At 34.1% G+C, this 13,254-nt stretch overlaps 1 protein-coding gene across 1 annotated transcript; it reads right to left on the bottom strand.

The window, feature by feature from the left end:
* Window positions 1–6,275: 6,275 nt before the first annotated feature.
* On the bottom strand, window positions 6,276–8,905 carry rpl19 (ribosomal protein L19). Its single transcript, XM_056453224.1, has 6 exons — window positions 8,827–8,905; window positions 7,631–7,737; window positions 7,215–7,337; window positions 6,949–7,069; window positions 6,616–6,726; window positions 6,276–6,471 (listed from the first exon to the last, which is right to left on the bottom strand). Exons 1-6 carry the CDS (start codon window positions 8,829–8,831, stop codon window positions 6,348–6,350), a joined length of 591 nt encoding a protein of 196 aa, XP_056309199.1. The 5' UTR covers window positions 8,832–8,905; the 3' UTR covers window positions 6,276–6,347.
* Window positions 8,906–13,254: the final 4,349 nt, after the last annotated feature.

Raw genomic sequence — 13,254 nt, 5'->3', positions numbered from 1 at the left:
ACAGGCAACAGCTACATTGTGTTCAGAGCAGAAAATTTCAAACTTCTATAAGGTACAATAAATAATCTTATGGGTGTTTTGAGATGAAACTTTACAGACACATTCTGGAGACACAAAAGACTGATCTTAAATCTTGAAAAAGGGGTTAAAAAGGTAACCTTTAAATCATGTTAAGTGAATTGTCTACCTCACAGAGGTGTGTGTTTGTACCGATTAAACAATCACAAAAGGGAGACGAGCACAAAAACGGACTACATTCCTCTTAGAACCTTAGATCTTAGATTAATAATGCAATCTGTCAATAGGGTATATGCGGGAGAATGCAGAAGGACTTTTAATTTGTCAGTTATCTGGGTTAAGTGCTTCCGGTGAACTGTACGCCATTACAAAACCGCCGCGTTTAAGGTCTATTTTCTTTAAAAATCAGCTATCTCCACTGGCTGAGTGATATCTGATATAAAGTGGGTCTCAGAAACACTGCATTAAATTACATTTTTCCATGCCATGTATTTATAATATGAGCATTTATTTTACCCCAGTGTATTCAATGGAACTTCTGCCCTAGCCTGCCGAAACTGACGGGCACGTGCAAGTAAACGGCTTTTTTTGTTGTTTTAAGCTTGAGTAACTAAATGAATGCAAAACTAATTTCACTAATTAAATTATTTTATAATAATTATATTATAATTACATTACAACACTGATGCTGTAGAAGTAACCGTATAAAATGGAAAAAAAGTCACATTAACCATTCACCGGAAGTTTATCAGTATGGGAGGAAACACTAGCTCCGCATATACCCTATTACTTTTTGAAATAGGGTTAATATATTAAGTGAATTTTTGTGGAGGCATTGTGAATCAACAATAAGCAATCATTTATAATACTTAGAATCATTCGCATCACAAACAGTCTACTGGGTCATTTAACCAGTGAGAGATCAATATCTGCATCTCCTACTAAAGTCCAGATTATACCGCTTTAGTTTACTTTACACTGGGAGACCAACTGCAATCAAGAAATGTTGCAGCTTGTCAAATATCCCAGGACAAATATTGTGTTCATTTCATTCTGTTGCTTAATCAGTCCTGCCAACATTTTGCGCTTCTGCAAAGTCCCTTTAAAGCAAGTCATTTCACTCGGTGGCCATCTTTGAAATGCCTAAAAGGTCATAGTAAATAGGAACAGTGTAGTTCAGTTTGTAGTGTTTAAGTTCAGTTCAGTTTAGCTCAGTTCAGTGTGGTTTAATAATCACTACTGAGAGTCCAAATACTGAAGAGCAAATCCAACGATGCGCAGCTCTACAGATCCCGAACCATGCAAGCCAGTGGCGACAGCGGAGAGGGAAAAAAACTTCACTAAAGGCGGAATTGAAGAAAAAAAAAACCTTGAGAGAAACCAGGCTCAGTTGGGCACGATCATTTTAATTTCTCTGCTGGCCAAATGTCTTGTGCAGAGCTGCAGTCTCACTGGCGGAGGCTGGAAGCTGGCCTCAGTGAAGACTCGTCTGTCTCTGGAGCGTCACAGGAATCAGTCTCATGTTCTCCACTTTTCCATGACCATCACAGTAGCTGCTCAGGATTCGGCCAGGTCCAGGATATAAAAACCTTGGGATCATCTCGTCGTTGGTCTTGGATCGAATCAGTGGCTCTGCATAGTCTGAGGGCCTCGGGAAGAGTATCCCCAGGTGGAAATGGAGAATAAAGAAAATAATTAGCGTAGCTGATGTTCACAGTGTATATCAACAAGACGCATAACCTGTGTGGAAGCCCCCTAAGTGGTGCACTAAGTGTATGCTTTACTAAACAGATAGGTCTTTAATCTAGTTTTGAATTGGGAGAGTGTGTCTGAGCCTCGGACGTTATCAGGAAGGCTATTCCAGAGTTTAGGAGCTATAAATGAGAAGGCTCGACCTCCTTTACTCGACTTTGCTATTCTAGGTACTACCAGAAGCCCTGAGTTTTGAGACCTTACAGAGCGAGTTGGATTGTAGCGAGACAGAAGGTTTGTTAGATAAACAGGAGCTAGATTATTTGAAGCTTTATATGTAAGAAGCAATATTTTAAATTCAATACGAAACTTAACAGGCAGCCAGTGTAAGGAGGATAAAATTGGGGTGATGTGATCAAATTTTCTAGACCTGGTAAGAACTCTTTCAGCTGCATTTTGTACTAATTGAAGTTTGTTAATAGAGGATGCTGGGCAGCCAGCAAACAGAGCATTACAGTAGTCCAGCCTAGAAGTCATAAAAGCATGGACTAGCTTTTCTGCATCTGAGATGGATAGCATACTTCGTAACTTAGCGATATTTCTCAGATGAAAGAAAGCAGTTTTTGTGATAAGCAACAGAGGATCAGCTTGATTATTTGTGTTAACAGCACTAATGTTTATTCTCAGGTCCCAAGGGATTTTGTGAGATTTTCTGTTCACATTCAGGACTCTGGTTAAAAATCTATGTTGTCCTGTTTATCCTGTGTTGTCATGGCACACACCACATACGCTATCAAAGCAAACCCCAACCTGATTTCACCAAGAAGGACATGCTCCTAGAGTGACATCTATGTTGATCCTGGAACTACATTCCAATCAGCCAATCAGAATTAAGGGATACGTTTACTGTTTATGTTAAGTTTGGGTTACGGTTAGGTTTATACATTTCTACACGATTGTTGTCCAACTAGTATTCCGCTCTAATTTGGGGAGTAATTTACAGTTGTGGTTGGGTTTAGGGGTAGTGAATAGGTGTGGATTACGTTTTAGAACAAAAATGATGTTCCAGGATCAACATACTAATCCTGGATCGCATCGTACTTGACAAAATCATGAGGTGCCGAAGCAAAACCATGAAATCTAGATTTTTTTGGTCCTCATTTTTTTCTCTATAAAAGATTTTTTTTAATATTGTAGTGCAGTGTTTCTCAACCACGTTCCCAGAGGACCACCAGCTCTGCTCATTTTCCATATCTCCTTAACCAAACACACCTGATTCAGAGCATCAGCTCATTAGCAGTGACCTGCAATGAGTGTGACAGACAAAGGAGACATACAAAAATACATGCAGTGCTAGTGCTCCTCCAGGAACGTGGTTCGGAAATACAGTTTTAGTGTACATCTAAGATGACATTTTAGTGCTTTGTTTTATGAAAGCGTTTTAACTGTGATAAGGAACACAATGCAATGCAGAAGGCCTGATGCTGACTGGCTGAACAAACAAGCGCATCATATTTGGTCAATTTTAACATTGCTAACATTTAGTCTGCTAAATGACTAAATGTAAATGTAAACATAATTGTTCTACTGAAGATCAGATCAGAACAACAAATGTACACCTCCTTTTGAGTAAGGCTAAACAATGTATTTTCAAATCCTGGAGGGACTGCTCTATTATTTTTAAGAAATTCATATGTAAATAGTACTGGTTGTACAGGGGAGGTGGAGATTGATATGGCCACTGATCTCTTATGAAAATAAATGCAGCTTTGTTGTCTTCAGTGGAACTATTGGAGCTCAATCTGAGCTGCATCCAATGCTTTGAAATGGGCTCACCTAACCCCACCCCTAACCATCACAGTGACATCACTCACTCCATTTGAGTGCATTGTGTCTGACATTGCATCAGCTTGCCTCACAAAGGCTGCATCCAGATACTATTGGAACTTTTTGATATACTCTCCAACCCTATGAATCATTTCTGGGTCCTTCACATCTCTGAATATCTTCCGATGTTTTAGAGAAGGTTTTGCTGTTCATTTAAATTTGAGGTTTTGCATTTGAGAGGCGTAAGGGTGTTTCTAATTTACAATATTATTGATTTGTTGTGGTATGCATCAGAAAAGAATGCACTCAGGCACAGTTACATATTAACTGGTCTCCAAAGCTCTTCCTTTAAAAACGATGTGCATAAATAGTTCTCCTCCAGCATACTGAACTGTAATAGATTGAGAAGTACTGACGGGGGAGATTCCAAGATCTACTCATAGAGATTGAGATCAGCACAAAAAGGTATACATTTTTTTGTTTTTTTTGCCTTAGAAGTTTAAATTTTTCAAAATGTAATAATAATGGTCCTAAAAATCACAGGATGAAGGTAACGACTGTACAACATGAGACTTTTGCTTACTGTTCTACACATGAAGATTGAATCATCCAATGGATTGCTCCTCCAAGGAGGTGAGATGAACCAGACATTTAGTGAGAAATGAAGTTTCAGTTTTTGCTATGATAACTGTTGTATGCAGGTGATTGAAACAGCTGTGAGGATGCGCCCATTTCCCATATATATTTTTACTTTTTTAAAAGTGATATCACCCCAAAAGATCTGGTTTAGAGGATGCCCAGAGTTCCCTCTCTGCTCACTGGAGGTGGAAATGAAGAATTGTTTGATACAGCCACTGCTTTCTTATGAAAATGAATGCAGCGTTCTCTGGGACTTCAGTGGAGATTAAAGAACAGAAAGGTATGGGCTCATTGCAAAATGGAGAACAAATGAAACACATTTACAATGAGAGGCGTAGTCTCTTTTTCTACTGATATGTATGAACTTGTGTTGTGATACTCATGACTTCAACATCACCTTCCAGCAAACCCAAGTGAATAGTGATGCTCTGTTCTTACCAAGAAAGATAACTATAAGTTTCATAATCATATTAGCTTGTGTCTGGCTTGACAAAGCTCCTGTACGAGGCCCTCTTTTCTATCCATATGCACCAGGCACTTTCCTGTTGTATTTCCCAGCATTCAGTCCATTTGTACGCATATATTCATGAAGGAAGCACATTGTCAGTGTATGTGTAACAATAAAAAACATCCACAAGGTGGAGACAAACATTAAACGGTCAAGATAATTTATTCATACATGTCCAGTTTTAACTAACAGTTTTCAATTAACTACATCTAACATTGCTTAGGAAGACAAATGCGAACAAAACACTGAGCAGTAGCGTGCTTAGTCATATTAACTTGGATTAATGTGTTAGAAAGTGAAGTTCAATATTTGAATTATTTTCATTTTCTGGTGTCCTCTAACTGGACAACCTGCTGCGGGTCACTGCGTCTCTCCATCAGTCAGTGAAAAGCAGACTCTTAGGCTACTAGTTAAATAGGGTTTGTCAAATAATCATGGAATATACCTCAAGGAGCCAGATTAACACAAATAATGGCATCTCAGTGTTTTCTTTCATGCTTTGGAATACATAAACAACTGAAGCTGTTAAGGCACAGACCTCAAAATTAAGGTAGATCTCCAATTTTAAACTCATCTAAAATCTTCAATCCCTACATTGACAAATGCTTTAATTCTAAGGCTCTTAAACCACACGCTCTTGGTATTATCAAAAGAAGACTTACCTTCTCTTAAATGACCAAGGCCATTATTTTTACATTCTCAACGAACTGCTGCTTACTCTGAAACAGCAGTGCCATTGCAGCAAACAATTGTGTTTAATAGACGTCTAATAGACATCTAAACATAAATAGATTGGCTAAAGGCTAAACTTGGACTGTCAGTGAGAATATAACCGACATCTAAGAATAGCCCAAAACTAGACTAGTCATCAAATAGACACTTTATGTGGTCATTGATTTCGGTTTATTCAAGGACTAGTCTAGGCCTATTAGAAGTCTATTAGACTTTAACTGACAGCCCAAATTTAGCCAAGACAACCATGTTTAGATGTCTATTGGACGTCTTTTAGAAACAAAAAAAAAAAAAAGTGCTTGCTGGGATGAGAACTGTGGTCCTTAAATGGTATAACAATTTGAAACCTCCACCATAACCTAAAAGTTCTTAAGGATCAAATCTAGTGAAGTAGGTGCACAGCCTTTCAAAAGATGCTCCATTTTAATAGTGTGCAAACAAAATTCAATACGTGCACACTACACAAACTAATTCTCACAGAACGTTCTCTCCAAACAGAGTAATAATGGTTTGTTCGCATTTTAAACGGAGTTGCTCTTTAACAGTGTCGATGGCAGGGGTGTCCAAGCTCAGATTTGGAGGGCTGGTGTCCTGCAAAGTTTAGCTTCAACTTTCTTGGAACGAAAATCTGCAGGACACCGGCCCTCCAGGACTAACTTTGGACACCAATAGTAGTTTGTAGTTCATTTCCATGATTTTTCATCTGTGCACAAGTGGAAGCTGCATCTACATTATACACTTACACAGCCAAGATTATACATAACATTTCTTTTCTAAACTGTGTTGGGGGGGGGGGGGGGGTTGGGGCTTTTGAAATGCTGTGTAGATTCATACAGACACACTGTGGAGATCAAAGAGCTGTAACAAACGGTGTTTATTTTCATCACTTAAGTGAATTAAACAACACATAGGGGACAGCAGTAAGACAAACTTATTTCTTGGTCTCATCCTCTTTGGACAGAGTTTTAATGATCTCCTCTTTCTTAGCCTGCTGTCTCTCCTCGCGACGCTTACGGGCCTCACGGGTCTTTGTACGACGAGCTTCAGCCTGATCACTGCAGAGAGAAACATGCACAGATTAGCACTGCTCTCAACAGCACACTAAGAGCTTGTTTTATCATGTTTACAGACATATTTCAGTGGTTTACTTAAACATGCAGCATGCAGAGCACGCTGGGTAATGTAGTTTGGACACTTACGCCAAGAGCTTCTTGCGGGCCTTGTCTGCTTTGAGCTTGTGTATGTGCTCCATCAGGATGCGCTTGTTCTTGAACACGTTACCCTTTGCCCTCAGATACAGGCTGTGGTACCTGGGGAAGACACAGACGTTTTCATTTGTGGATCCCTGCATTAAAAGTCTATCCTCGTGTATGCTGCATAACCATTTATTAAAGGAAAAAAAGAGATTACAATGTAGTAACATTAAAACCCCAGCAATTTTGTTCAACATTTTGCATAAAATATTTTACATAAAGTACAAACTTCTGGGCTACAATGTGCGGAGTTAAAATGAGTGTTAAACATGGGCTCACATGTGCCTGTCGATCTTCTTGGCCTCTCTGTAACGTCTCAAAAGTCGACGCAGAATACGCATGCGTCTCATCCAGCACAACTTCTCAGGCATACGTGCATTTGCGGTACCCTTTCTCTTACCTGACAACAAGCACAAAGAAAAATCACAATATAGTCTGAAAAAGTTGATCAATAGCATTGGATTTACAGCATGTTTTGATGCATAAACTGAAACATACAAAAATTCAATGCACATAGTATAATTATCCAGTAAATTGATCCATACCAACGCCCATGTGACGACCCTTCCTTCGTGCCAGAGTATTCTTGCGGCATCGAGCACGAGAGTGAACAGTGACGGGCTTCTTGATGATCAAACCATCCTTCACCAACTTACGAATCTGTTGGCCTAAATAACAAAGACATAAAACTGTTACTTTTTAGGGGGGTGCAACAATTAAGAAACTAAAAATATATATATATATATATATATATATATATATATATATATATATATATATATATATATATACACACATTCTCCAGACTTTCAGCAGTGAAAATTAAACCACACTGAACTGAACTTCAACTCTAAAAATTGGACTGACACTTTCAAATTACTATAATCTTCTATGTTAAGCTGCTGACACAATCTACATTGTAAAAGTGCTATAAAAATGAAGAAGAATTGAAATTGCATACGGGAGTTTGCGTTGGCAATTTCATTGGTTTCGTTTGGGTCCAGCCACACTTTCTTCTTGCCACAGCGCAGGACGCTGGAGGCCAGCCTCTTCTGAAGTCTGAGCATACTGTAACAAAAAAATAAATAAGACCATTTTAGATAAACATTTTATATTAATTTCTGTACAAAACGCAGAGCTGGTGGAGTTTTTATAAAAGGCTAAATTAAGACCAGGTAAGACAAAATAACATTATATAGTACAAAAATAGCATCCTGCAAATTTAGATTGAAATATTAGCAACGCTTTCATATTTTAGAAAAATTTAACTTTAAAATTCAGACATTTTCATTTCCTGTGCAGTAGATTAAAGTGAAGCAAGTAGATTAACAAGACCAAACACCTGCCAATAGTTCTACTTCAAACGAAAGATTGATACCCCAATGACAGATGTTTGTTTTAAGCATAATTTATAAGCTTTCATTCCCAGAACACAATACATTAACATCTTAAGTGCATCTTGATTTAATATATACAAATATGATTCAATGTACAGCTTTAAAAGCCAAGTTAACCTATTTGTGTATTCAATTACTTCAAAACGATCTTTTTCCCAAATAAGCTTTCGCTACATTCTCTATAAACCAGATAACGTGCACTATTAATTGTGCGCAAGCGCAGAATAACTCCTCTACGATATAATATAGGCCTGCCATTTTGCTCAAACCTAGCAAAATAAACCAAAATTATCCCATATAGTCGCTTATTTCTTGCTTGACTTGCTTTAAAAATACGCTAAACGTCGAAATAAATCTATTCTGGTTAAGGGGCATGTCTAGACATGTTGAGCACGTTTTGTTAGCCGGGCTGCGCAGGCCCAACACTCCACGTAGCCTTTGTTTGTCGTATTAGATAAACAGAAATAAAGCAATAGTACGATACAATGGTAAACTTCGAGCGGATTACCACAAACATTTTTATTGAACACATCGTCATACAGTTTTATCGTTGAAACGACACGTTTGCTTTTGCCACAACATGGCGACGATACTCATGCAGCAGCGCTACATTACAAACGCTCTTCAGGTGCTGAATCGTCTTTCTTTTTTACAGAGCAAGGAGTGTCGACCACATAAATACTTAGATATTATGTTTAAAACGACTCCTCGAGCTAAATGAATAAGATAAATAGAGTTTAACTCGCGTAAAAGAACGCACCTCATGGCTGGTGGTCAGCGGAAAGCAGCAGCCGCTGTCAATGAGGAAGATTTCAGGACTGTGCCGCCGTATTCATAAGGGGTGGGGGGACTATCACGCAGACAACATAGATATAATAACAACTTTAAATGTAATACGTGTACGTGTTTAGTATATGTTTATCACTTTAAAGAGTTATGTTATATTTTCATTACATATGAGCATTAATATTAATATTTAAAGATAAGATATGTCTGTTTCGACAAAAAATAATGGTACATTCCACCAGTCGTACTGCTGGGAAATGTAGGCGGCGGTTTTTGTAGGCAAGCTGTGGATTGCTGGAAAAGGCCACACGGGGGCATTGCTTTACCTTTTGAAAGATGAGAACTTGCGAATTAGGCATTACTATTAATTACTACAGTGAATTAATAGACAAACTAGTAATAAATTCAAAGTATAGTTTTGGTACTATAGTACTAGCCTGTTTAATATATAGGTTCTCTTATTGTAAAGCACTTTGTGACTTCTTGTCTGCGAAAGGTGCTATGTAAATATTTGTTTACTTATTTTACTTTACTATAATAGTACTGGTGGTTTTTCATGGACCCCCAAGGGGCCACAAGGGAGAGATAGATGGTCTGAAATGCTGGAATACTAATTAAAATAAAATAAGGTATGATTTAAGTATAATAATCATGAATCATTTTAAATTCATCAACAAATAAATTAATAAAAATGCATTAAATAAAATATTAATTTGATTAAATGTAATAATTTATCAGCTAAAAAGTTTAAGGAAATGTTTAAATGAATAAACACAGCATTGTAACACACAGGGGAAAATGTAATAATATAACTTAACTAAAATTAAATGCATGTAAACGCCGTCATAAAATACATAAAAAAAAATTTCTACATATTATATAATTACATAACACAACAACAATAATGTAATAGTAAAAAAAAAAAAAAAAAAAAATACACTAGTTTTAACTGGTGTCCATGGACCCCAAAGGGGCCATAAGGGAGAGATAAGTGGTCTGAAATGCTGGGAGACATTAAAAATGTATAGAAAATAATAAAAATAAATAAGGTTTGATTTAAGTATAATAATAATAATGAACAAATATTTTTTTTAATTTATCAACAAATGCATAAATAAAAATAGATGAAGTAGAATAAAAATAATAAATTGCTTAAATGAATTAAAAGCTAAAATTATTAATTAAGTAAATAAATGAATAACAGCACTGTAAAAAAAGAGGAAAATATAATAATGTAACTTAATAGAAATTAAAATACATGTAAATGATCTCTTAAAATACATTAAAATTTATTCTAAATATGATATAATAACAAAACAAAAAAACCAACAATGAAAAAAACAAATACACTACTTTAAACTGGTTTCTATGGACCCCCAAGGGGCCACAAGGGAGAGATAAGTGGTCTGAAATGCTAGGAGACATTACAGATTTATAGAAAAATAATTAAAATAAAATAAGGTATGTTTAAGTTTAATAATAATAAAGAATGAATAATTTTAAATTCCTCACCAATAAATTAATTAAAATAGATTAAATAAAATACGAATTAGTTTAAAATAAAAAAATTGCTCAAGTTAATTTAATTAACAGCTAACATGATAAGTAAATGTGTGAATGAATACACTGTAACAAACAGGGGGAATATAATAATATAACTCAATAGAAAGTAATTACATTTAAAAGCTCTCATAAATAATATTTACTATAAATATGATGTTTACATAAAAACCACAACAACAATAATGTAATAGTAAAAATAAAAAAAGAAATACACTAGTTTAAAATGGTGTCTGTTTAAAATGACCCAAGGGGCCACAAGAGAGAGATAGGTGGTCTGAAACACTGGAAGACATTAAAAATTAAGAGAAAAATAATTAAAATAAAATAAGGTATGATTTGAGTATAATAATGATAATAAACAAACAAAATGATAATGAATTTTTGAATTAATCAACAAATATATTAATAAAAATAGATTAAATAAAAATATTAATTTGATTAAATGTAATATAATTTATCAGCTAAAATAATTAATTAAGTAAATGTTTAAATGAATGAACACAGCACTGCAACAAACAGGGGGAAATATAATAATGTAACAACAAAAATTAAATACATGCACAGTTTCTGCAAGTCAGAATTATTAGCCCCTCTGAATTATTACCCCCCCCCCCCCTGTTTATTTTTTTCTTAACAGAGAGAAGATTTGTTCAATACATTTCTAAACACAATAGTTTTAATAACTCATTTCTAATAACTGATTTATTTTAACTTCGCCATGATGACAGTAAATAATATTTTTCTAGATACATTTCAAGACACTTCTAAACAGCTTAAAGTGACATTTAAAGGCATAATGGTAATAAGGCAGGTCAGGGTAATTAGGCAAGTTATTGTATAATGATGGTTTGTTCTATCAAAAAAATATATAGCTTAAAGGGGCTAATAATTTTTACCTTAAAATGGTTTATAAAAAATTTAAAACTGCTTTTATTCTAGCCGAAATAAAACAAATAAGACTTTCTCCAGAAGACAAAATATTATCAGACATACTGTGAAAATTTCCTTGCTCTGTTAAACATCATTTGGGAAATATTTAAAAAAGAAAAAAGAAATCAAAGGGGGCTAATAATTCTGACTTCAACTGTAAATGCTGTCATAAAATACATCAAAAAATATTCTAAACGTGATATAATAACAAAACACAACAACAATAATGTAATAATAAAAATAATGAAATAAAAATAAATACACTAGTTTAAACTAGTAAACTAGTCAAATAATTAATGGTATGATTTAAGTATAATAATAATAATAAACGAATATTTTTTTATCAACAAATACAATAATAAAAATAGATAATTTTGAATAAAAATAATAAATTGCTCAAATTAATTAACAGCTAAAATAATTAATCAAGTAAATGTGTAAATGAATAAACACAGCACTGTAATAAACAGGGGGAAATATAATAATGTAACTTAATAGAAAGTAAACACATGTAAATGCTCTCATATTAAAATGTATTTTAAATATGATATAATAACAAATCACAATAACAATAATGTAATAGTAAAAATAAAAAATATACTATATTAAACTGGTGTCCACGGACCCCCAAGTGGCCACAAGGGAGAGATAGGTGGTCTGAAATGCTGAGAAACATTAAAAATTTTGAAAAAAATAATTAAAATAAAATAAGGTATGATTTAAGTATAATAATAATGAACAAATCATTTTTAAATTCATAATTTAAATAAAATAAAAATAGATTAAATCAAATATTATTTCATTAAATGTAATAATTTAACAGCTAAAATGTTTAATTATGAATAAACACAGTAAGCATTGTAACAAACATGGGGAAATATAATAATGTAACTTAATAGAAAGTAAATGCATGCAAATGCTCTCCTAAATTACATAAAAATGTATTCTAAATATGATATGTTTACATAGAAACCACAACATCAATAATACAATAGTAACAATAAAAACAGAAATACACTGGTCTAGCTTCAGCATCAGGGATTATTTGATTATTGTTTCTATTATTATTGGTTATTTGATTATTTCCAGGCTCGTCTTTGATTTATTTTCTGAAGGTTGAATAAAAGGGCATTGCTGGAAACTAATATCAAATCTTATGAGACATTTAAGAGAACAGGACTGCTTTTTCAGTTACTTATTGTGTAAAACCTTTTTCTGATTTCTTATATTTGTCTTATATTTTTATGCATTAACAAAGTAATACAGTAAATATACGAAGAGATCATTTGCAAAAACAAATAACTACACAATTAGTTAATTTTCATAAATCATGTGCTGTTTATTGTGCATTAAAGTGTTCAAAAACATATTAAAAACATTATTACATTATTAGTACATTATAATAGTATATATATATATATATATATATATATATATATATATATATATATATATATATATATATATATATATATATATAGTATATATACATTATATAATATAATGTATATATTATACATTATATAAAATAGTATATATATATACATTATAATTATAATAGTACATTATTAAAAAACGAATAATCTGTTTTGTAGATGAACTCTTCATATGAAAATAGGAACTCTTCCTACGAAAGAGCACAAAGGCATATTGTGGTTTTCTCTAATAAAGCAGAATCAAAGGGTGTGGTCATGTCGCTTTCATATGGAGCGATATTATAGAATGGGGAGTAGAGCTGCCATCGTCCATCTCATAGTAATATTGATCGATCAACCAATCAGTGCGAGGAACACAACAAAACTCCCGCCCCATTTTCATCTGATTGGTTGATGAGATACGGAGGGCGGGGCTTGATTTCTTCGCTGAACAGCTGGAGACTGAGCTCGTTGTATTTGCTAAGGGAGAGGGT

The sequence above is a fragment of the Danio aesculapii genome, chromosome 3, assembly GCF_903798145.1.
Source record: "Danio aesculapii chromosome 3, fDanAes4.1, whole genome shotgun sequence".
Classification (NCBI taxonomy): Eukaryota; Metazoa; Chordata; class Actinopteri; order Cypriniformes; family Danionidae; genus Danio; species Danio aesculapii.
Note: the sequence above shows the minus strand (reverse complement) of the source record. Positions and strands in the feature narration are given on the sequence as shown.

Excerpts from the sequence above, each read along its gene's own strand:
- rpl19 (XM_056453224.1), bottom strand. Across the intron at positions 6,727-6,948 it reads AAGAAGATCGACAGGCACAT|GTACCACAGCCTGTATCTGA; the intron begins GTGAGCCCATGT and ends TGTCTTCCCCAG. Across the intron at positions 6,472-6,615 it reads GCCCGCAAGAAGCTCTTGGC|TGATCAGGCTGAAGCTCGTC; the intron begins GTAAGTGTCCAA and ends TTCTCTCTGCAG.